General features: G+C 36.4%; 1 protein-coding gene across 4 annotated transcripts in view; it reads left to right on the top strand.

The window, feature by feature from the left end:
• The window catches only part of hck (HCK proto-oncogene, Src family tyrosine kinase), a 128,675-nt gene extending 104,980 nt beyond the window's left edge, over positions 1 to 23,695 (top strand). For all 4 annotated transcript variants that reach the window (XM_039734406.1, XM_039734404.1, XM_039734405.1 and 1 more), the window contains exons 11-13: positions 9,691 to 9,844; positions 13,072 to 13,203; positions 22,602 to 23,695. In XM_039734406.1, the coding sequence (XP_039590340.1) occupies positions 9,691 to 9,844; positions 13,072 to 13,203; positions 22,602 to 22,804 (489 nt within the window). In that variant the 3' untranslated portion in view covers positions 22,805 to 23,695. The remainder of the gene's footprint in view (positions 1 to 9,690; positions 9,845 to 13,071; positions 13,204 to 22,601) is intronic.
• The last annotated feature ends 261 nt before the right edge of the window (positions 23,696 to 23,956 follow it).

The raw sequence follows: 23,956 nt of genomic DNA, 5'->3' as shown, positions 1-23,956 counted from the left end.
TTAGCTTACCTCAAGCAGCAGGAGAAGTAAGCTGGTCTGCGAGCACTTTACACATGTGCACATGTTGTGGCCTTTCACTAACTTACAATGGAGATCCATTTTGCAAGCAGTTGTGTGACGAGTAAAAGAGGAAAATGTGCAAAATATACGGGTTGAAGTATCTGTCAAAGTAAATTTAAAACTACAAACTAAACCATAACTGAAGCCATACAAAATGTGTTTTAAGGTAGATATGTTTGCAAATTCACCAGTGCTTTTCATTTGGATATTTTGAAATTTCAAAGTTTATGCAGCACTCAAAGAAAAAGTATAAGTGTGCCAAGTTTTGACAAAATCAGCCCACCGGGAGCCGAGTTGGTTTATGTGAACATATAGTCATGGCATTAACAGTAAGTTCTTCTTGCTTTATATGAATGTAAAAAAGTCAAGTATAAAATAAGTGACTTGGCTCCCTCTAAGAAGCCCTTTCCCCATTGCATGATCATGCTGAACTCAGCAGCAACAGACACAAGGCAGGAATCCGGCAATTTAGAGTTATTACAAAGCCCAACATGCATTAGAAAACCAGACATAAATAAGTTGGTTATAGGGAAGCTGTGTAAACTCCACTCAAACAGTGACCAGGCTGGGAAAGGTTCCTGCAGTAAGTCTCTGGAACTGTGTTTTGCCAGCATACCACAATATAAAAATTATTAATTTAATACATTCATCCATGCACTTTCTGAACCCAGTTTTTAATGAATCGAGTAACTTCACAGTCTATTAGTTTGCTGTTAAAATAGCCACAATTCATAAATGGTATGGGAGTAATATTAGATTGTTCGCAGCACAAGAACAAGATGCTTCTTCTGGTCTGGATACTGTCTTAATGTCAGTTGCTGTTAGAATAGTATACTGACATGCATCTATTGCCTGAATTATGTTTTTTAATTTCTGGGTCATGGTGTGCTTAAATCTATCCAATCAATAATATGTGGAAACCTGGGATCAACCATGGATTTGTACTCAGGGTACATTCATAAACACACGTGCGATTCACTCATATTCACAGCATTCTACAGTCATTAATTTATCAGCATGTATGTCTTGGGAATATGGTAGAAAACCATAGTGTCTGGAAAATCAGACATGGTGTAAACATGCAAATGCCACAGAAACTGTAAATTGACCAAGTATCAAACCTGTGTCCCAAAAACTATATAGTGGCAGCAGTACTCACCATAGTACCACTGTGACACCCTGATTAGCAAAGTTAGATTTTATATTCAGGTAATTTGCAGACAGCAAAATATATACTGTGGTTAGGGGTGAGTTATCCTATTAGTTGTGTGTTCTGGTGAATATACAGTCTTTGTTTTAAATATAACTGTATAAAACATTTTTTAATGTAAAGCATCCCAACTGACATTATGCAGAAGGAAAACCTTAGACTAGTCACCCATAAATGATATATCAGCTCATATCAAATACTGCCTGGTTGTTCCTACATCCTCCCAACACCAACACCTGTCAAACCCTTCCTCTTTCTACTGGGACTCATGTGCCCTTGCTGTCTTTATTGGTTTCACTGTTTGTTCACTCCATTGTGCCTTTTTCTGTCTGTGGCAGTCCCATGTATTTGTTACTTTTGTGGGTTTTGACTCTATGTCCGATGCTTGTTGGCTGTTTCTACTGTGAACTGGTCTCCTGTGGCATTGTAGGATTGCCCCTCCATTTCCAAACTTTTTTTGTGCCCGTGCACAGGCACTACTACATCTTTGTAGTCCCTGTGGGTTTTCCTTGGCACATACAGTCTCTTTTGTGCACCTTTACCTGTCCTCAGGCACTCACTTGCCCTTCATACCTTTGGCCCCCCAGTGACAGCAGTGTGATCCTTCACAGCAGCAATTATGAATATTACAAAAGAGCCTGTGTGCCATTAGACTCAAAGATATAAAGTGAAACATGCACAGTCTGCACCAATATCATGCAAATCGTATTTAAATGCTGTATAGAGAAAGGAGAAGAGGAAGTAAGAAAAGCAGAAGAGCCATAAAGACATTGCAGGGAATCACTTAAGCAAGCACCTGTTCACAAAAGTTTCCACTGAGAGGGGGAGTTTCCCATTTGAAAATAGTTGGACTTCCTCATTAAAATCAGACATAAAAGGAGGAATGTCTAAGCTGCAACAGAGATACACTTTTACTGTTTTTAAATATATAGCCATTCTTTAAATGTGAATCATAATGCCCAGTAAGTAACTAACAATACTAAAAGCTGATTAATGAAGGGTGTTAACTATACGCTATTCGATTATGAAGTGTTGCTAAGGAAGCAACTGCTCTATGTAGCATGCTCAATAGAGAAGCTAATTTTGAAAAGGTCAGTCTTTTCTTTCTCCAACTTCCGCATATGAAGTACAGAGTTCTTATCTGGGCTGTCTGCCATGTATGGTTTTCTTTTTTATTTTCTATCAGCTTACAGTTAACCAGATGCTGCTTATGTTGCATTTGTGTATGGAGTGCTTGTGCAGTTATCTGTTCACCTTGATTAAACAAATATTTATGGAATCTTTTTTTTTTTTTTAATTTTTAAATCTCTGATATTTGCTGCTAGTTTCCCCTAGTTTATGCTCATCTTGAAGAATACAAAATGCAGCCCTGGATTGTACTCATTGCTAGGACACTTTAGCTAAAATTGGAAAATGAATATGGAATAAGGTAATCAATGTATTTAATTAATAGATACCATTTCCAAATGATCCATCCATCCATCCATCCATCCTCTTCCGCTTATCCGAGGTCGGGTCGCGGGGGTAGCAGCTTAAGCAGAGAAGCCCAGACTTCCCTCTCCCCGGTCACTTCTTCCAGCTCTTCCGGGAGAATCCCAAAGCGTTCCCAGGCCAGCCGGGAGACATAGTCCCTCCAGCGTGTCCTGGGTCTTCCCCGGGGCCTCCTCCCGGTTGGACGTGCCCGGAACACCTCACCAGGGAGGTGTCCAGGAGTCATCCTGATCAGATGCCCGAGCCACCTCATCTGACTCCTCTTGATGCGGAGGAGCAGCGGCTCTACTCTGAGCCCCTCCCGGATGACTGAGCTCCTCACCCTATCTTTAAGGGAAAGCACAGACACCCTGCGGAGGAAACTCATTTCAGCTGCTTGTATTCGCGATCTCGTTCTTTCGGTCACTACCCATGACCATAGGTGAGGATAGGAACGTAGATCGACTGGTAAATTGAGAGCTTTGCCTTACAGCATTTCCAAATGAATGACTTCAAAACGCAGTTCACCCAGATAGGTTCATCTGTTTTCATAATACATTGAGCTGGAGATTATCCCGGGACCATCAGGTTCTAGGCTGAATCAGCACTGGATAGGATGTTCGTGTTTAAAGGAATTTTTTTTTAATTATATCAGTATATATTTCTTGAAGTACAGCCAGGTTAAATGATTTATCCTGCTTCACACAGTAAACCAAACCAGTGGCTTTATGCCCAGAGGGGACTGGGCGGTCTCTTGGTCTGGAACCCCTACAGATTTTATTTTTTTCTCCAGCTTTTGGAGTTTTTTTTGTTTTTTCTGTCCACCCTGGCCATCAGACCTTACTCTTATTCTATGTTAATTAATGTTGACTTATGTTTATCTTTTATTGTGTCTTCTATTTTTCTATTCATTTTGTAAAGCACTTTGAGCTACATTTTTTTGTATGAATATGTGCTATATAAATAAATGTTGATTGATTGATTGATATGACAAATGATTACACCTATTGTTCTGGCAGACACCTTTTGGAGTGGCCCTCGTCCGCAATGATCCTACTGTACCACTGTTATATCTTTCTATTCTCTTGGCAGACTCCTTTGTTTTCCATGCTATGCTTGATTTGGGGTAGATGATGGAGAACATATGCAGTTTTGCTATACAACTAAAAGTTCCTTGTTGTGTTTAGATTTTCTTCTGTTCTGCTGTTCAAATTGTGCCTCAGCATTTTTAAAGATATTTCTAATTTATTAAGGCTATATTGTTGCAAATCATATTTTATCCACATTTTTAAAGCTGCTATTAAATAGGTTACTGTACATAGCTAGAAATAATTGTGTTAAAATAATCTGCTTTACAGAGTCTTTATTATCCATTTCATTCAGCTTCATTCAGAAATGTATATTTTTCCAAATTTAAACTCTTCAAATTTCTCTTATTCACTTGGTTGAATCTTAGTTATAAAATCAGTATATTTGATTGAGTTTATTCTCAGTTATTAATTCCTTCTGCTTCTATTTATTCATTTTATTCAATCTCCTTGATTTTACATTTCATTTGATTTCTTCAGCTTTACTTGGTTATTTAAAATATCGTTCCATCAGTTTTTGATTTATATGTCGGTAATTTATAATGGCTGACATGCTGGCTCACAGCTTCAGAGTCCTGGCTTCAGATTACAACCTGATCCTCACCTTTAAGCAGCTTGCAAGTTCTTTCCACATCTGTCGGTTTTCATCTGGACACCCAAATATTCCAAAGACATGCATGTTAGGCAACAGCTCTAAATTTGTCCTGAATGAGTGACTGTGGGTATGGTATACACCTTGAGCTTCATGTTGTTGAAATAAATGCAAGTCACCCACATCCAATGAACTTGATAAGTTGGTTACAAATTAGATATATTTGTGTTTTATAACAGGGTGGTTCCTTTGTTTTTATGCCCAAATTGGTCAGTGTCCACGTGAAATCTGAACATCTTCCCATGTCGCTGTCACTTTTTTAGCTAGTATTTGGTACTTTACCTTCTTTCTGCATTCTAAAGACAACAAACACTGTTTGAATTTTTCAACTCAAAACTACGCACTGTATGAGTAAGTGTGTCCTGCAGCAAACTGGAACCAAGTCAAAGAGTTCAATCCTGCATTGTACTCTGAATTGCTTGGATATTCTTTTGCATCCCACATTTCTGCATAGGAGTAAGCTCATTCAGGAAATGGATTTGTATGTAAAGCTGATTGCTATTTTCAGCATACTTTCCAACATTAAACAAAGCTTGGATGGTTTTATTAAATGCAATATTGAAGGGTATAGGAAATGTCTCTTCTTATTTAGAGGTGTTCAAGGTCAGGTATATTATATGTGCATAATATAACAACATTCTGGTTTACATGCCTCCCATAAACTAGTAACATCAGTACAATACAAATAATAAGCAACAAAAGACAATGAATACAATATGAAATATTGTATACAGCATATATTTACAATATGTGCTGTATACTGTACATGGTACAAGAAGCAGTCATGGAGTGTGTGTTATCTAACTCTATGTCCTGTGGTTTAAAATTTTCCTAAGAGTAATTTCATGAGTGTATTTACAATGGTCTACTGTATTTATAAATCCATTTATGCACTATTGTATCAGCTTATTTTAACAGTATTTCAAGAATTCTGGAAATCTTTCTGAATGCTCATCTTAGTGCATATTTAATACTAAATTATTTTAATTATCATCTTCTAGATTCACCATGCAGGGTTGGGCTCTTTGTTGTTGTCCCTAGTACTCTAGGGACAGGTTGTGACACTATGACTCAAAAAGTATTTAAAAAGGTAAAATAATATTTGTTATTTTCATTAAAATAGAGGTAACAGAAATAACACTAAATGTTCTTAATCAATATATAAATTATATTTTGACCTTGAGCACAATATGTGAACAGCAATCCATTTTTAAACTCTCTTCATCCAGTACAGGGATGGAGGGTACCATCCAGTAACCAACCCTGCATGGGACATCAGTCCATCACAAGATGTTCTTACTCACATATTCAAGCAAAACTGAAGTAAAAATCTATGCAAACACAAGGAGACTCAGTGAAGCTGTAAGGCAGCAACATTAACTTTTTCACCACCAAGCCACACTTAGAAAGCTAACAAAATATAAAATAAAATAACTTTGAAAACCAGTGTAAGTATAACTAGGTTTACGTGAAATTGTTGAAATGAATGCAAATTATAATTTTATATAGGCAAAGTATGTCTTTTCTTTTGAATCTAAAATCTTGAAAGGGGGTAATAACATTCACAGACTCCATAAAGTATGCACTATTTATATATACAATATACTGTACTATATATTGTAGTGGCTGAGGGAAGAAGGATCAACAAAACTGAAATAGTTTGGGGTGCCAACATGGCCCTCACCGCTTACTAACAAGACTGAAAACAAAAACAATATGTGGCATGAAAACGATAAACAAAAACAACTGCCACGTAGCCAAGTGGCCTCTGTTTACTCAGCTGTGTCATTAGGTTCGTTAAACCTGGGGCTCCTCTCTCTAGGTCGTCTCTGTGGTCATTGATGCCTCCTTGTGGGCAGTCGTCCTTTTGAAGCCCTGGGGCTGGGAGGGGCGAGGTCAGTTGCCCTCAAAGGGTGGTTTCTTAAGACCGAGGAGGAAGAAAATGACAAGACTGTTAGCGGCATCTGCCCCTCTCTGCCCAGAGTGGTACTACATAACCTTGGAAGAGCTTGGATGGTGATCCTCTGAGGCACATGTGACACTATATATATATATTTATAATTAGACTGCCAATTAATGTGGTCTGTTTAACTTAAACTTAAAAATATTGTCATAACCTTGGCCTGCAAGGATGCAAACAAGGGCAACATTGGTATTTTTTTTAACATTACAAAAAAATAGTACAAATAAGTATGTACCTAAAAAATTACATATGCATCCAGTACAATATTTATATACTACCTTTTCAAATTTTATGAAATATAATTTTCATTTAAAGGTTTAAAATTTTGTATTACGCTGTTCACAACAATACGCCACATGTCAGTAGGTAGCATTGGTGTTCATTTCTTGATTTATAAATACTGACATAGGTGAAGGGGAGTGTCAGGAAAGGGTGGATTTATAGTAGACCTGGTGCAATGCTAGAGAAAAGTTACAAAGGTAAAAATTATGCTCTTTTTTTTTTCATTTCATGTTTCTGTAAAAAGATCAAATCAATTTCATATCACATGAGTGCTAAATAAATTATCTTTGAGTGGCACTAAAACCAAAATAAGTCTCTAAAACCTCTGTATTTAATTCACCAGTCTCCCAACCAGGTTACAGTGCTGACTGCCTAATACAATGATAAATCTCTACAAAACAGAAGTGTAATGATTATCCCTAACCATGATTCAAGTTTACAGTATCTTTGCTTATTTATGCAAAGAATGCAACATAACTGTTCAAGTAATGCACAGTGTCAGTTTTTAAGCGAGAAAAAAGCTACAGAGATCTTTTTTGTAGCGTGCCAGGAGCAAAGGTGTAGGTAGAGCAGTGTTTGTCAACCGTATGTCTGAGGTGGCACACTTTTTGTAACCCAAAAAATACCAAGGCACACCACAATTCTGCCAACCAAAAAATCATTAACTCTATATCTAAACTGTCCAAAGGGACAGGACAATAAAATTAGTCTTCAGTAGTGCATTCAAAGTCAACAATCGCTTAGATCATTTCATTTTTAATTTGGCTCACCTTTGTCTCATTTGCTATGCCAATTTGAGAATGAATACATTGGCCTTGCTTTTCTTACTGCTTCCTTTTCAACTTGTCTTTTAGGAAGGCATTCAGATTCAGGCTGCACTTGCTCAAGAAGTGTTTGGTTAAAAGTTCAGGTTTAAGGTCATTGTTTAAGTTTAAACTATGCCAATATTTTTTAAAATTTCTTTGTGTTCATTCTACATGACATTTATGATTCAGTGTGAATTTACTTCATGGTTTATGTATTCATTTTATAATGACTTGTTTTAGTGTTAGATGCGATTCATCCCAATTAAGTACATTTATGCGAATAACAAGTTCATTTTTTTAATTGATTCCTAGCCCTAATATATCTATTATATATTGTATATAATAATATACAGGTATATATCATATATTATTGTATAAAATATACACTTTTTGCTTCAAAAGCAAAATTGTTGTGCTGAATAGAAAGCCATTGCATTTTCTAACGATAACAATGAAAATGGATTTGAAAAAAGAAGTAAAGTATTTTTAGATGGATGAAAACAATGTACTATAACAATAAACACTCTTAAGTGTTAGCTAACTGTGTTATCTACAAATGCTGGAGGATTACATTTTCAAATCAAAATAACACAACATTTTTGTGTATAACAGCTATTTTGGGGAAAGAATGAAATGTATTTAAAACAGATTATTGAGGTGACACCCGTAAATGAATAGAGCCTAACAAAAGAACAAAATGAGAAGGAAGGAAACACTCGAAAAACTAATCTAAAAATTTACGAAAAGGAAAATAAAAAGTTAATGAAGTGCTTAACTTTCAGTCTCCATTGATGTTTCAGTGTGGTGGACCACTGTATGATTGGTCAAAGCAGGAGACAGTACCTTGTTAAAATTCCAACAATCATCTTTCCATCCATTTAACCATTACCAAGTTTGCTTTATTCAGTTCAGAGTCATGGTGTCATTTTATCCATTTTCTTAATTAGAAGCCAAATATAAGTGGTGATGGAGTGTTTCATATAAGTAAATTGCTAGATTTTGCTTTTAGTCCTTCCTTATTAGGAATTTCTTTCAGTGTGTATTCAGTGTTTATTCCTAATATTGCATCAGCAGATCTTCTCGCATAAGCTCAAAGTTAACTGATTATCAATTTATCATCTTGTGTTTACATGTCTTTTTATCTGTTAAATCAGAACGTCAGAATCTTTCAAAATGTAGAAAATGGGTAGATTTCTACCTGTTAATGAGTTAGAAAGAAATATAAATCTTTCCATTTATGGAGAGAAATAAAATCCTTTGTATTAAAATTTTTTGAGATTACAGATGTGAAAGCAAGGGGGTGCCAGTGAGCCCCCAAACCCCAACATGAACACACCAAGACAGTCCAGGGTTCAAATAAATGGTGTTTTATTGCACAATACCTCACAAATGAGGCACAAAACACAGTTATCTCTCCTCCAAATCAACTCTCCTCTTTCCAACACACTGCCCTTCTCCAGTCAAGTGTTGCTTATCTGCCTCCCAGTTCCAACTTGCCTGGACAAGGCAGTGCAGTCCATTTTATTGAGGACCTGGGAGCACTTCCGGTGCCAGGACTGTTGCCTGCTGGAAGCACTTCCGTGTCACATGGAAGTCCCACAGTCTAGGGAGTACATCGCCCTGCAGCGTCTTCTTGTGGCACCCACAGACGCCAGCAGGGCTGTGCTGCCAGACTACAATTCCTGGGATTTCCTGCTGGTTCCCAATAGGTGCCAGTATCGAGGGCTGCTGCCATCATTGACTGGGGGAATAAACACCCGACAGAGATAGTTCTTCCCTGTCTTTCCATTTCTTCCTGTCCAGGGAAGCACATAGAAATATGTCCAGTCGGGACACCTGTGCATCTGCCTGGGACTTCTCACCCAGGTAAGGCATCCTTTCTCCTGGTTGTGATATCCATCCAGCCATCCTTTTTGGGTCTGGCACCTTTCTATCCCTTGGCCGAGATGTCTTCCTGTCCTCTAGCAGCCTCCCATCTGGTTAAGGTACCATCACCTCTTCTGGTCACGATGCCTGTCCATCCCGTGTGGCACTTAAACAGGCTAAGAGCAGAGTCAAATTGTCTATTCAATGAAAAATTGAAGTGGTCTTCATTGGACTCATTACACCACCCCCACGACCAGAGATCTATTCACTGAAATTTTAAATCTCCATTTCAGGTTGCAGAAGGAATGGCATTTATTGAACAAAGGAACTATATCCATAGAGATCTGAGAGCTGCCAATATCCTGGTATCCAAGACGCTGGTCTGCAAGATAGCTGATTTTGGACTTGCCCGCATCATTGAAGACAACGAGTACACAGCACGAGAAGGTATAGTAACTAACGGCAAGATTTTTGGACAAACAAGGCATTCATTAATTGGTGCATCAGTGAGGGCCATCTTTGTCCAACCTGGGAAGCTTTCGTATCCATACTTAAGACCTTCCAACTGCTTTAGACATTTAAGTGACTGTCAAAAATTTCCATTTTAATGTCTTTTAAATATTATAAACAATACATGAGAAACATGGGGAAAGTGAAAGCTTCTGTAACACTTGTGCTCAAGCCAGACACTTTAAAGTTCAGTAAAAGGAATTCTAATCAATTAGAGGTTACATTTCTGCTTAAAATAATTTGCCTGTGTATTTAAATGAATGTGAAAGTACTTTACACTAAGCTTAAATCATGAAGAGTTCGGTTCTAAAGTACATGACCTAGGATGGTCAGAATTGAACAGTGCACTGAAATGGAGCAGGGGTGTGGTCAACATATTAGAGTTAAATTAAGCATGTGTACAGTTCCTGTTTTTATAATTAAACATTTTCTCTTTATAAAAAGAAGGAACACGTCTTAGTGGCTAGGTAATGGAAACCACATCTCTTACACTTTGTGACCCTGTTCAGATCATTGAACCCAGTTGAGCTGCAATGATAGAATGTAACAATCTCCAGAAACAATCTGCTACAGTGCACATTTAAGTATCTGAAGTATTTTTTTAGCAAAAGGCAATATATAAAATTAATTTATCTTGCTTGTGAAAGAAGAACGGTTTGAATGTAGTCGGCATGAACATAAAATGACGTGAGCTGTATTAACTTCCCTTTTTTATACTTTTACTTTTATAGTGATTCAAGCATCTTTGTTTTGAAGTAAAACTTGAATTTCTTCGCCCTTTCAGAATTAACGGGGTTTAGCCGTTGGGGGAAGGGTGGCTGGTTTTGTTTGCACGCCTTTGAAATTTCACATGCTTTATCTCAGAGTAAATTTAGCCATTGGCTGCAAACCGTTGATTATGAAGCGGTGCTTGAGCCAGACAAAGCCACAGATGCCGTTCAGCTCGTGTGGTCATTTCTTGAAACCAAAGGGTGCTAGGTTTGGCTTGTCAGTTTTTGCATGTATTGTTTTCTGTTCCTCTTTACATCTTGCTAAGTGAACAACCTGATGTAGGCTGAGCAGTAAACGGGTTGTTTTTTTCGTGTGTTTCTTTTTTGTGATTAAATTGTCAATAAGCTGCTTACTTTACACAGTGTTAAGCTAAGACAAGATATGTTTAACCCACATATAGTCATCTAATGAACTAATGTAGGGAGAGCTACAAGACAGAAAGAACAGTGTTGTGAAATATCAGACAGCTCAAGGGTGTAATTTTAGAATTCTTTACAATTTCACTGTAGCTTCAGTGTGGTTCGATTGCTAATGCTGCAATGTGAATTGCTTTGTTTTAACCTGGAAACTCTTAAAGCCTATGAGGCATCACCCAGAGGCATCATCTATTGGTTGCAGCATATTTTAACATCATAAGGTACTATACATTTATAGCAGTCTTAATCATAATGTGCTAATTGGTCATTGTACTGCTGGTTCTTTTTTATTCTAAAAATAATAGGTACATGTACAATCTTAATCAGAACTTATGAAACTAGAGGTCATCTAAGTGTGATGTAAACCTAGCTGACTGATGTTGTTTGCACTGGGAAAAAGATTGTTTTACTGTTTTCTTATTGTAACTTTATTTGATACATTTTATTAAAATTCTTTAGTGATTATTTGCTTTGTAATATTTTAATGATACTAAAAACAGTGGCTTTAATGCATTTTGCAGTGTCAATATTTTTGAAGACACATTGTCAAAAATTGTTAAAGATGGATCATGTTAGTTTATACTCAAGAATCTAAAAATCACACAAACAAGGAGAGGCCAACTTAGCACTGAGCAATCACACAGGTTATCTTATATATATTATATTATTGTAACAAAACTTGATTGGGTAAAACTGAGAGAGCTTTCTTTGTTTCTCTATAATTGCCTAATACTTAAACTGCTCTAATATGTAGTATATCAGGATATTCAAATTCAGTGATCACTAGATAGTTTTTACTAAGTTTGAAAGTTTTTTTTTTTATATTTTGATACACAATGTTTGAAATGGACCTGAGTGACAGTCCATATAGAGTCCATTCATATCCACTTATTCTAGACCAATTACAATTCCTAATTAACCAAGCATGCCAGATGGATGGAGAAAGAATACACAACTTCTGTACAACATGAGTTCCTAAACGTGGGAGGTAGCACCATTAATTACTGAGCCACTGCACCATCTAAATAAAATGTTCTAATCATCTTCTTTCAATGTAAGTAAGAATTTCACTGCAACCCTATATATGACATTACCATTACAACTATAAACTCACAGAGTTTTTTGATGGAGCCTATTCCAGTAGTACACAGTGGAAGGTAGGACTGGCCGGTCCACCACACAGCCTTCACACAGGATCAATTAGTACAGGCATTTCCTTTGGATGTAAGACAAAGCCGTAGTAAAACCCTTGCAGACACTGGGAGTATGTGTAAACTCCAGTGTCGAGACAAGAATTTAAACCTGGGATTGTGGAACTAAGAGATAACAGCAGTAGCCACTTAACCATTGTGATGCTGCACACAGACCTAAGGAAAATGTGTAGACACCACGCCACTGGAACTTAATGGATTTGTCTATATATTTTTCATTCAAACTTATTTTATATAATACCTTTCATAAAGTTTTTACAAAACAGGTAATAGCAAGGAGCATTAATGTAGTTACTGTAGTATCCAGAGACATTAGCAGCCTAATAATAATGCGTAACTATAAATACAGAATGAATTTTGGTAACTAGCCATCACAGAATCCAGTCTAAAATCAATTACTTAGAATTATGTTTGGGGAGTAAAACAATAAGAGGCACATGCCTAAGGAGATTGTTCATTTTCTTATGATTTTCAATACTTACAAGTGGGCAGATTTGATCAAAAGAATAGACCAACACTACTGGTCATATTTGTAAATGAAGGCTAAATAAACAGAAGAGCGCCACCTGCTGGCACAGCTGCATCATTTCTACCAAAAACATGCTTGTCTTTGCCGTCTCCATGATTACATTTTAAAAGTGACAAGCTATTCAGTGTGTTATTGGCGATGATGTGACTTAATGTGATAAAAATAATTAGATGGGCATCAAAACATCAATATGTGTTGTTCATCAATTCTTTAATGTTGTTGTTTTAATATTTTTAGGTGCCAAGTTCCCCATAAAATGGACAGCTCCAGAAGCTATCAACTATGGGTCTTTCACAATTAAGTCTGATGTGTGGTCCTTTGGAATCCTGCTAACTGAGATTGTCACTCACGGAAGAACTCCATATCCCGGTACGTGCTTAAACTTTTGCTGTGCGTTTAAATATAGAATAACACATACTAAAAAGAGAACACAGAGTTTAAATATTTCAGCAGTTTTCATTTAGTAAGCCTGCCCATGGTGATTCCTGAGCTGGTTACCTGAGGTAGAAATAATGGTTTGCAATGCACCATACACTTTGAATAACATAACAGCTTTTTCAACAACAGGAACAAAATGCAACTAAGATTTTGAAATTTGTTGAACATAATAGTTACATGAACCATCAATATAATGTCACCCACCAAAAATATAATAATTTTCTGTTTTACCATTGCAAGAAGAATTTGCAGAGACAATCCAGACTTCCATTGAAAATAGTTTAAATTTAGGTTATCTTGGTAAGAGTGACATGTTGGGGCAGTGCTCTACTCACTCAGAGCTCCAGGAACTGTGATTGATACCTGGCCTAGTCATTGTCTGTATGAATTTTGCACACACCTTCTCTGTGGCCAAGTGTGTCTTTTTTTCCTCCATCTTTCCAAAGATTTGCATGTTAAGTTAATGACAAAGACATGAGTGCATGAATGTATCCAGTGATATAATCTACTGTTGGTTCCTGCAGGCTCTACTTCTTCACAACTCTTTTTGCAAATGCATACAGTACGTAAACTTAGAAATGTCCATTAATGTAAATGTTAGAAAAGCCACATTGTATAACATATTTTAATATTTACTATTGTAAATGTTACAAAAGCCTTTCTTTATAATTTTGATCTTGCAGAGGTTTGGATCAACTATAACTTAGAATTGTTTTCTTTGAATTTTGCACCTATAAAATGGTTTTTGGTTCATGCTTTAGTATTCTGCTCAGTTGCTCTCTCTAGAGAGAATGATATGTTCTTTGCATATATCGGCATATGTTTTGCCCAGGTGTTCAGGATACCAAAAAGATGAGTGTTAAGGTAATCAGATAACTTAAAATGGCTAATGCAGGGTGCAGGCATATTTGTGTTTTTTAATTGATTGGCAGTCCCCTGAGGCAAGGTGCCTTTCTAGTTGTTGTGGCTAGTAAGAGGCAGATTGTGAAATAAAAATAGATGCAACTAAACCCTGCTGTATCACTGAGCCCCTTTAGCACAGGTTGAATATCCCTGACTTTTGGATGCATAGGTTAAATTACTTGCCCTCAATAAAACAGCATACCTGTTCAGTCTTTCTCCTACCTCTTGTTTTTTCTGTCTCAATAACTGGCCTCGCTACTACTCAGTTAGTTAAGCTTTATGCCTGAGTCACATCCCAGCTTCACTGCCAAAAACTAGCTTTTACATCCCAATTTGTAGTTGATTTCCAACCCGCACAATTCTTCAGGATCTCTAGAACACAGCACCCCCTTGTGGCCGCTGACATGATCATACTTCTGAATCGTGTATTTAAAAGGCTTGGTAACAGTGGCTGCTTTTGAAGGTTTTCCTTCTGACATTTAAAAATAGGTGAAGGTTATGAGTCCCATAGCCTTGAATGCTAAACTTTTCATAGCGTAAGTGGTGTAGTGATTAGCCTTGATACTTCACAGCTACAGGGAGCCAGATGCACTTCCTGGGCAGGTTATTGTCAATATGATTTTTGCATGTAATTTCACATCGCCCCCTTTGTCTTTACACAGTTATGCTCAAATTCCAAATATATGCTTTTAGGTAATGCATTAACTCTATATTTTCCTGGTATTATGAGTAGCTTGTTTTTGTGCTTTACTTTGTCGCAATATACATCAGCACCCCAAGACTGAAATAAAAAAGTGGGGTAAGAAAATGAATAGATGAATTCTGCATCAGATACAGTGAGATATTAAATTATTTATCCAATAAATATTTTTTGAAAAAAATAGCTTGAATACCAGGGAGATGCTCACATTTCAAGGCAATGTCCACATTTTCTGGCAAGTAATACTTGCACCAGGAATGAAACTGAGTGAGCATAGAAGGATAATGGAAGTGATTGGAGAGCTGAACAGCTAGCAGTGCTTTTCAATTCAATTCAATTCAATTATTTATTGTCATGTGTACAAGTACAAGTACCATGTAAAATGAAATGCTTGCTTGCTTGCATGTGCCCCCGCAGACAGTGAACATAGACAAAAAAAACACACCCACACGCAATAAATAAATGAATATAAATAAGTAAATAAATAAAACCAGAATCCTAGGAATAAATAGAGACAGTGGCAGAAGTAGGGGTGGAGTGGAGGTGACACAAGGTTACTGATTGTTCATGAGTCTGATTGCAGTTGAGTAGAAACTGTTCCTGAACCTGGAGGTGCGCATCTGAATGATTTACATTAAGATTAACAATGGACAGCTGAAAGATAACAAAAGACCACTGTAAGAAAAAAATAATTTGATGATGACTAAAACGGAAACCAGGGAGCAGGTGAAGATGTAGTTGATAAAAAGGTAAAAATCCATAAATACAAGCCAAGCAAAACAAGTAGTGCAACTGATAAAACTGAAGCTGAGCTTGTCAACACAAAAGAAGTACAGCAAAGAACAAAAGCTGGGCTTAAAAATGGAGTGTCGAATCAGTGTTGGGAGTTTAGTGAATTAGAGAAAGAAGAGTCTTCAGCAAGAATTGAGTAGTTTCCATCTCAAAGCAATGGGAGACACAGCAAAATGAGACATTTAGGAATGAGCTGTGTCTGTTCAAAGGGGGTTTAAAAAGGGGTTGAGCATGACACAACACACAAGCATTATAAACTGTATTTCAAAAAAGAATTTTGTTTAAGTAATGGAGTGGTGGCTGACATGATATTTTTCACACAGAACAGACACCTCTTATGCTTTTTTCTTGTGCTTGTATTTTCTCCTACAATCTAAAAATATTCAACTTGTTGGAACACTGACTAATTTAGGCCAACGCCATTTTATCCATTTTATATATAATGTTTGTATGAAGATGAAAATGGGTGTTGTTTTATGCTTAGTGCAATTCTAGATTCCAGCCTCCAATAGTGTGTGTACTGAAAATGGGTGCATAGTTACAAATGGTTTAAAAAGCAGAATTGTATAAAATTAGAAAGAATTTGATATCAAACAAATAAGAGGATCAGTTAATTTTAGTTGAAAATCAGGCAGCATTTCATCATACAAATGTTTTTGCGGGAAGGTGGAATGAGATACAACATTATACAGTGTGATGGAACCCAGGGTGTTGGCGAGCCCCCAAACACGAACACACAGAGTCCTGGAGTAAAATAAAGGATGGTTTATTAACCAAATTCTTTCATAAAGTAGCACACACATAAGTAATTTCTCTCCACAATACCTCTCCTCTTAATATCTCTCACCACCGCACTGCTCTCCTCCAGTCGAGTGTTGCTGTACGTCCTCCCAACTCTGACTCGCCTGTGTAAGGGTGCAGACATTCCGATATATAAGATGGAGCGAGATTATTTAAGGCTTTATAAACCATACGCAGAATTTTAAAGTCAATTCTGAAAGACACAGGTAACCATTGTAGTGACATCAAAACTGGAGAATTGTGTTCGGATTTTCTTTTCCTAGTTAGGATTCTAGCAGCTACGTTCTGCACTAGTTGCAAACGATTTATGTCTTTTTTGGGTAGTCCTGAGAGGAGTGCGTTACAGTAATTTAGTTGACTGAAAACAAAACCGTGAATTAATTTCTTAGCATCTTTCAGTGATATAAGAGGTCTAACGTTTCCTATGTTTCTTAAGTGAAAAAATGTTGTCCTAGTGATTTGATGAATATGCGATTTAAAATTCAGGTTGCAGCCAACAGTTTTTTACTTCCGTCTTAACTTTTAATCCTAATGCATCAAGTTTATTTTTGATAACCTCATTGAATCCATTATTGCCAATCACTAAAATTTCAGTTTTCTCTTTATTTGGCTTGAGAAAATTATTATTGATCCATTCAGAAATACCAGTAAGACATTGTGTTAGTGAATCTATAGAGCCGGTGTCATCAGGTGCTATTGATAAGTACAGCTGTGTGTCATCAGCATAGCTGTGGTGATGTTTTGTCCCGAGATAATCTGACCTAACGGAAGCATATAGATTGAGAAGAGCAGTGGACCCAGGATAGAGCCTTGTGGAGCACCATATCGGATATCATGTGTCTTTGAGATGTGATTACCACAACTAACAAAGAATTTTCTACCTGCCAGGTAGGATTCAAACCAATTTAAGACACTGCCAGAGAGGCCCACCCATTGACTAAGGCGATTCCTAAGAATATTGTGATCAATGGTGTCAAATGCGGCACTCAGATTGAGGAGGATGAGAACAGATAAATGTCCTCTGTCTGCATTTACCCGCAAGTCATTTACTACTTTAACGAGTGCAGTTTCTATGCTGTGATTTGTTCTGAAACCTGATTGAAATTTATCAAGAATAGCATGTTTATTGAGGTGGTCATTTAACTGCATAATGACTGCCTTCTCTAGAATTTTACTTAAGAAGGGCAGGTTAGAGATGGGTCTAAAATTTTTAAAAGCAGAGGGGTCAAGATTATTTTTCTTGAGTAGGGGTTTAACTACAGCAGTCCTAAGACAGTCTGGGAAGACCCTTGTATCTAATGATGAGTTTACAATGTCAAGAATATTATCAATTAGCACACCCAATACTTCTTTGAAAAAACTTGTTGGTATTGGTTCAAGGACACAGGTGGAGGGTCTCAGTTGAGAAATTATTTTATGTAAATCAGGTAAATCTATCCTGGTGAAAGAATTTAATTTGTTTACAGGTTATATGGAGTACTGGGGCTTTGGAGGTTCTGCAGTGTTGGGGAGATGTACTATGTTATTTCCAATATCATTAATTTTTTGATTGAAAAATACAGCAATAGCCTCACAGGTTACACTGGAAGTATTTTGGAGGCATTCCTTTGTGTTGCCAGGGTTTAACAGACGATCAGTCATAGAAAATAAGACTCTGGGATTACTAGCATTGTTATTTATAATCTCAAAGAAATAGCAGCGCCTCTCAAGACGGACTGTGTTATTGTATTCTGTTATTTTGACCTTCAATATCTCATAGTGGATAGTTAGTTTAGTTTTTCTCCATTTACGCTCAGCTCTACGACATGTTCTTTTTAAATCAGACACTCTTTGGTAGGTAGTCCTTGATATTACCAATTCCATATTTTTGGAACTTGGTTTTCTTTGTAGCATAAAGCCTTGGGGAACTGGAATGAGAAGCAAAGGTTTCAAGACAAGAACCAGGCCTATCTTCAGTATAAGTAAAGTGCAAAAGAAAATATGAATGCTTCAAATATGTTTCAAAATCAGAAAACATGTGTTTTTACCTTGGATTGACCCATCTAAACAGCGACTTAGCTTATCCCCACATTGTAAACTGAGCACTAATTCCACCTTTCCATTACTATAACAATAATGGGTATTTTAGGTAAGCTTTAGCAATTTTGGTAAAATTGTTACTCCAGTTTTCTCCAAGTATAATTTAATCCCCTTGAAAAACAAATATTCCAAGGTGATCCCATTTTTTGCACACATGGGACACATATTAAATAGATGATTGAAATAATCACGCTGCTTAAATAAGTCTATTATGTTATTTAAATATTGTAGTCCTACCTTCTACCGCCTAGGCAGCAACAAATAAATACATACATTACCTTTGCAACACATCAGGAGTCAGTGATACGATTTTTAAATGATACAGCCAAAAAAATGAGGAGCTGTTAGGATTCTTGCATATCACAATGTCCTTTTTGCAAAAGGAATACAGAAATCTGAAACAATAGCATGCATTCTTTCTTTGTGGCTGGTTTTTAGAATAAGCTGTGAAGCTATTTTACGTGATTGGATTTTGTAAGTTAAAACCAACTACTATCACCTTAAAAAGTGAACATAATGAACTTTAAACATACTATATACATTGTTCTTGATCAACATTTTTATTTCACGATTGTACTTGCCTCAACTTTAACAGATTCAATGCCTAGCTTGGGGAAATCGTATCAGCTACAGGACTCTTTAACAGTGTACAAATGTACCAAGTTTTTGTATGATAGCACTTGAAACGTGCCTTTTTTATTGTAAGAAGCACATAACCCCACAGAAAAGACTCTTCAATAGAGTCACAGGAACTTATCACTTGTCTTCTGTGTCCTTCTAGAAAGAAAACCCATTCTCAATAAATCAGCCTAATGTAGTTACATGGTTGGTTAGTTTATGGCTTGGTTTTGCTAAACTGGAAAAACCTGCTAACATCTGCTATTTCACTAGGGCTTAGATCGGGTGGTTTCCAAACTCAGTCATGGGGGCCCACTGTGGCTACAGGGTTTTGTTCCAACCAGATTCACACGGATCTTATTTATTAGCTGTTTTTTCTCTTCTCTTATTGTGCTTTTAGAAAAGCACAGAAGAATAATTTTTACATTTACAGGACATTTAGAAATATTGCTATTTTTGCTATAGTTTTAATAGTTTTATAGCTATAGTTTTATAGTTGTTTTTGTGCTGAAATTACATATTATTATTTTTGATACTTTTTCCCAAATTTTTCATTCATCAAAGGCCCTGAACTGATGTCACTTTGGATTTCATCATTCTTTCGCATGCATAAGAGTATAGGCGAGCACACATTTAACAGGTTTACAGAATTCATACACTGGCATGTGAAATCATAGTAGTCGTTCTTTTTCTTCAAAAGGGGGCTTAAAAATGTAAAAATATTAGCTTTCTTGGTCAGTATTAGAAGGCCAAGACCATGCAAAGGACACTTCTTGTGAACCTGCTACATTATTGTTAGCCTTTCACTTCTTTTGTGTATTATGGCTTTTGTTGTTAATGTACTATATACTGTACATGTTTAATTGTTTTAGTTTTTTTATGCTTTTCTGTATTTCTTGTAGTTTTTGTTTCTTTTTAGCAGCATATTGTATTAGAGCACACTAGGACCAAATGAATTACCATATATACTCTCGTATAAGTCAGGTCTTGAAACCTGAAAAATCGATCATTAATTCAGACCCTGACTTATACGGCCATTCAAAAATGCAACACTTATTTTATTTTTTTTTTTTACTTATTCTTGCCTCCTCCAAGGCTTTTACTTGATGTAAAATTTTCCTATCACAACAACTTTTTAGGCAACTCAGTAGCACATATTTTGTGCATACCAGTAGATTGTGACACTACCTTCTAAATTATTAAGGAATAAGTAAAATGACCATCTTAAAAAAAATAATATGCAATGTAAATGATACATTTGCAACACCTTAATTGTATTATACTGCTTTTCAATAACTCAGTTAAAAGAATATAAAACATCACAATTACATTCTGTTTGACCAAAGGAGAAAATTCATATGATTGTTTTTTTTTTTGCATTTATAGGCTAGTTGCAAGGTAAAAAATTGGGGGTGTAGTTGGCTAAAGTAAATATAGAATGAACTGCAGGTAGGCAATATAAGTTTCTTTTAAAGAAACAGCAATGCACACATGGTCCTTGCTCTCATTTCCAAACAAAGATATGGCTAAATTAAAAAGTTATTTATAAATAATTAGCGGGGTATTCAGAACTGGAATAAATGGCAGGTGTGATCACTAAATAAACTCACAAAGAGGAAAACATTTTGCCCCAAACCAAACTTTTACTGTCTAAACCCACCATGAGGAGCAATTTTGCATACCAGTACCCAGTCCCAAAAATGCCTCCTGGTGGTGCTTTCCTAATAAAGTGCAGGTGTGGTCAGATTTTAGAAACACAGCATATGGTCTTCCTCTGTACAAACAGGGAACATTCAGCAGTGTGGATGTGCACACCAGACTAACAAACACACAAGCACACATTCATCTTTGTATTGTGGACGCCGCCCGGGCACAGACAGGCAGACATGTTGTTCATCACCACCACACGTTTATTTTACACTATTTACAAGTTCAAAAGTCAGTGCACACTTGAAACCCCACACAGTCCTGGCCACACAATGCCTTCTCTTCGGGCCGCCTCCACTCTCTCTCTTGCTTTGTCCTGCCTCCACCCGACTCCAGCCTCGAATGAAGGGAGACGGCCCCTTTTATTTCATCCCGGATGGGCTCCAGGTGTATCCCTGGCACTCCTCCCTGGACACACCCCAGTGTGGCGGAAGTGCCGGCTGTTCTCCCGGAAGCTCTCTGGGTGTCGACCCTCTTTCGGTCCCTCAAGGCATCCCGGCCGGGTCGTTGCCCCTGGCATCCCTGACTGTATATTAAACTGAAAAAGCAAACCAGTCAGATTGGTGTATTTTGCTGCTTGGTATAGTATCTCTATCCTGATTATGCAATTTTGTATTTCCTGTTGAATGTGATTTTAGAATTACAAATGTATAACTGCTGTATTAATAATTGTTGTATTGTAACTTATACAGTGAAATTATTACTTGCATGAGCAAAAAACATGCAACATTTTCTCAGTATCAGGTGACATGATGAACAAGATACTATACTTTCATTCATGGATGCGTGTGTCTAGGTGTATTTGTTGAAAACATATTTATTTATTATTGTTATTGTCATTATACCTTGCCGAACAATGAAAATATCTGTTGCCCAAAAATATTAAAAAACAATGCCAATAGTTAACATGGTACAGTGATATTGCATCGTGGATGCACATCACATCATGAACAAATAAGTGAAATAAATAATTGCAATGACTATCAATAAATATGTAGCAGATGCAGATTATAAATATTAATATCACAAATATTTATGCAACATATACTTGACAGAAGAAGCACAAAGCAGAACAAGACAAATTGTCAGTGCAATTTTCCATAATCTTTGCATGAACATTGCTATAATATACCCACGCAATTGATAGATAGATAGATAGATAGATAGATAGATAGATAGATAGATAGATAGATAGATACTTTATTAATCCCAAGGGGAAATTCACATAATCCAGCAGCAGTATACTGATACAAAAAACAATATTAAATTAAAGAGTAATAAAAATGCATGTAAAAGCAGACAATACCTTTGTATAATGTAAGCGTTTACCCCCCTGGGTGGAATTGAAGAGTCGCATAGTGTGGGGGAAGAACGATCTCCTCAGTCTGTCAGTGGAGCAGGACAATAGACTAGTCATGTATGGTAAAAATCGTATCTATTGAGGGTCAACTGAAAGGTAAAATTAATATAAATCCCAGTACTCTTTCCTACCGTGGGTCTTGCATTGTTGTGAGCTGTGCTGTAATGATAAACAAACAGTTGTGGTTTTTTTAACTGCTTAACCCCTGACTAAAGTTGCTTTCAACTTTCAGTCCCGTCTGAATAAAAAAATATTTGTTGGTGATGATGATTGTGTGTGTTTTCTTTTGTTAAAATAATATTTCATGGAATTAAGTTGAATCAGATACTTAGGAGTTTCCCTTAGTGACAAATCCTACTTGTTTTACAGGAATGTCCAACCCAGAAGTAATCCGTTCCTTGGAACGCGGCTACCGAATGCCACGCCCAGAGCCCTGCCCCAATGAGCTCTATGAAATCATGCTCAAGTGCTGGAAAGACAAGCCAGATGACCGGCCTACATTCGAATACCTCCAAAGCACGCTCGATGATTTTTTCACTGCAACTGAAGGCCAGTACCAACAGCAACCATAAAAACAGAGGAAACTGGCTAGAAATTTGGAAAATCCCTACCAGCTTATTTAGGTTTATTTTTTTTTTTTTAACAAGAGGCAACTTTTTTGTCTAAAAAAATTTAGTTTGTTCTTGTTGCTGTTACGCTGTGGATGAAGTGATTCAGCATAAAAGTAATTTATTTTTAGATGCTCTTTATATTTCAGGTATACCGTGACATAACATACTGTACCTGTTGAAGACAGATATACTGATAAAACAGGTTCTTGTTGACCTGCACTTTGGAATTTTTTTTAACTTTCGCTTTGTGTGTGAAATGTGATGGACTATTAATCTCATGGTAAAAATAATGTATGAAAAAACATCTTTTTAGATGTACTTTTAAATCCTTTGCCTCGTGTAGGCTTTGATTTAGCTCTTTTGCTTTTGCTCTCTCTTACTGGATTACCAACTTCCTCAAACATCCAGAGAAAAAGAAATCCAAAATGTTTTAAAGCATGAGAGGATAACAACTGTGAGCCATTATTATTGCAAAGATCTTTCAAATCTGCAATGTAATTCATGAGAAATATAAAACACAACTTATTTATTTCTTTGTTTGTTTTTAACTAAGGTTTGCATTTAGAATTATACCCTGATTGGGTAAAACATGGCTTGGTTAAATAGTGTCTACAAGTGTGTGACAGGGTTCTCCCCTGTACAATATAAGATTTAGAACTGAGATATGTTTTTATTCCTTCCTGTTAAAGTGTGATTTGTAATAGTATTTTTACAATTAGCATTTTTTCACCTGTGACCGTGTAAATGTATATGTGATGCAATTATAAATGAGGTCTCATTTAATAGGCTTTGTGTAAAGAAGCTGTATTCTGCCCATATTTGTAAATAAATATCCATATAATCAATGCTTTATGAAGGTCTTAAATCTCAATGTGGTGAAATGGTTAATCATACTTTTACAATACTGTAATAATTAGATATTTATAGTTAAGTGTATGTTTAACTTTATTTTTACAAGGTACATTAAAATAATACATTTTATTCTTAGAATCTTTAAAGGAACCAATATCCATTTTTTATTTCTGTTTTCCTCCCTATTATTCTGACAGTTTATTTAAGTGAAACAAGGAAGGACTAAGACTTAGCAGCTTTCTAATTCAGTTCACATCATTT

This window comes from Polypterus senegalus, chromosome 14, assembly GCF_016835505.1.
Source record: "Polypterus senegalus isolate Bchr_013 chromosome 14, ASM1683550v1, whole genome shotgun sequence".
Classification (NCBI taxonomy): Eukaryota; Metazoa; Chordata; class Cladistia; order Polypteriformes; family Polypteridae; genus Polypterus; species Polypterus senegalus.
Note: the sequence above shows the minus strand (reverse complement) of the source record. Positions and strands in the feature narration are given on the sequence as shown.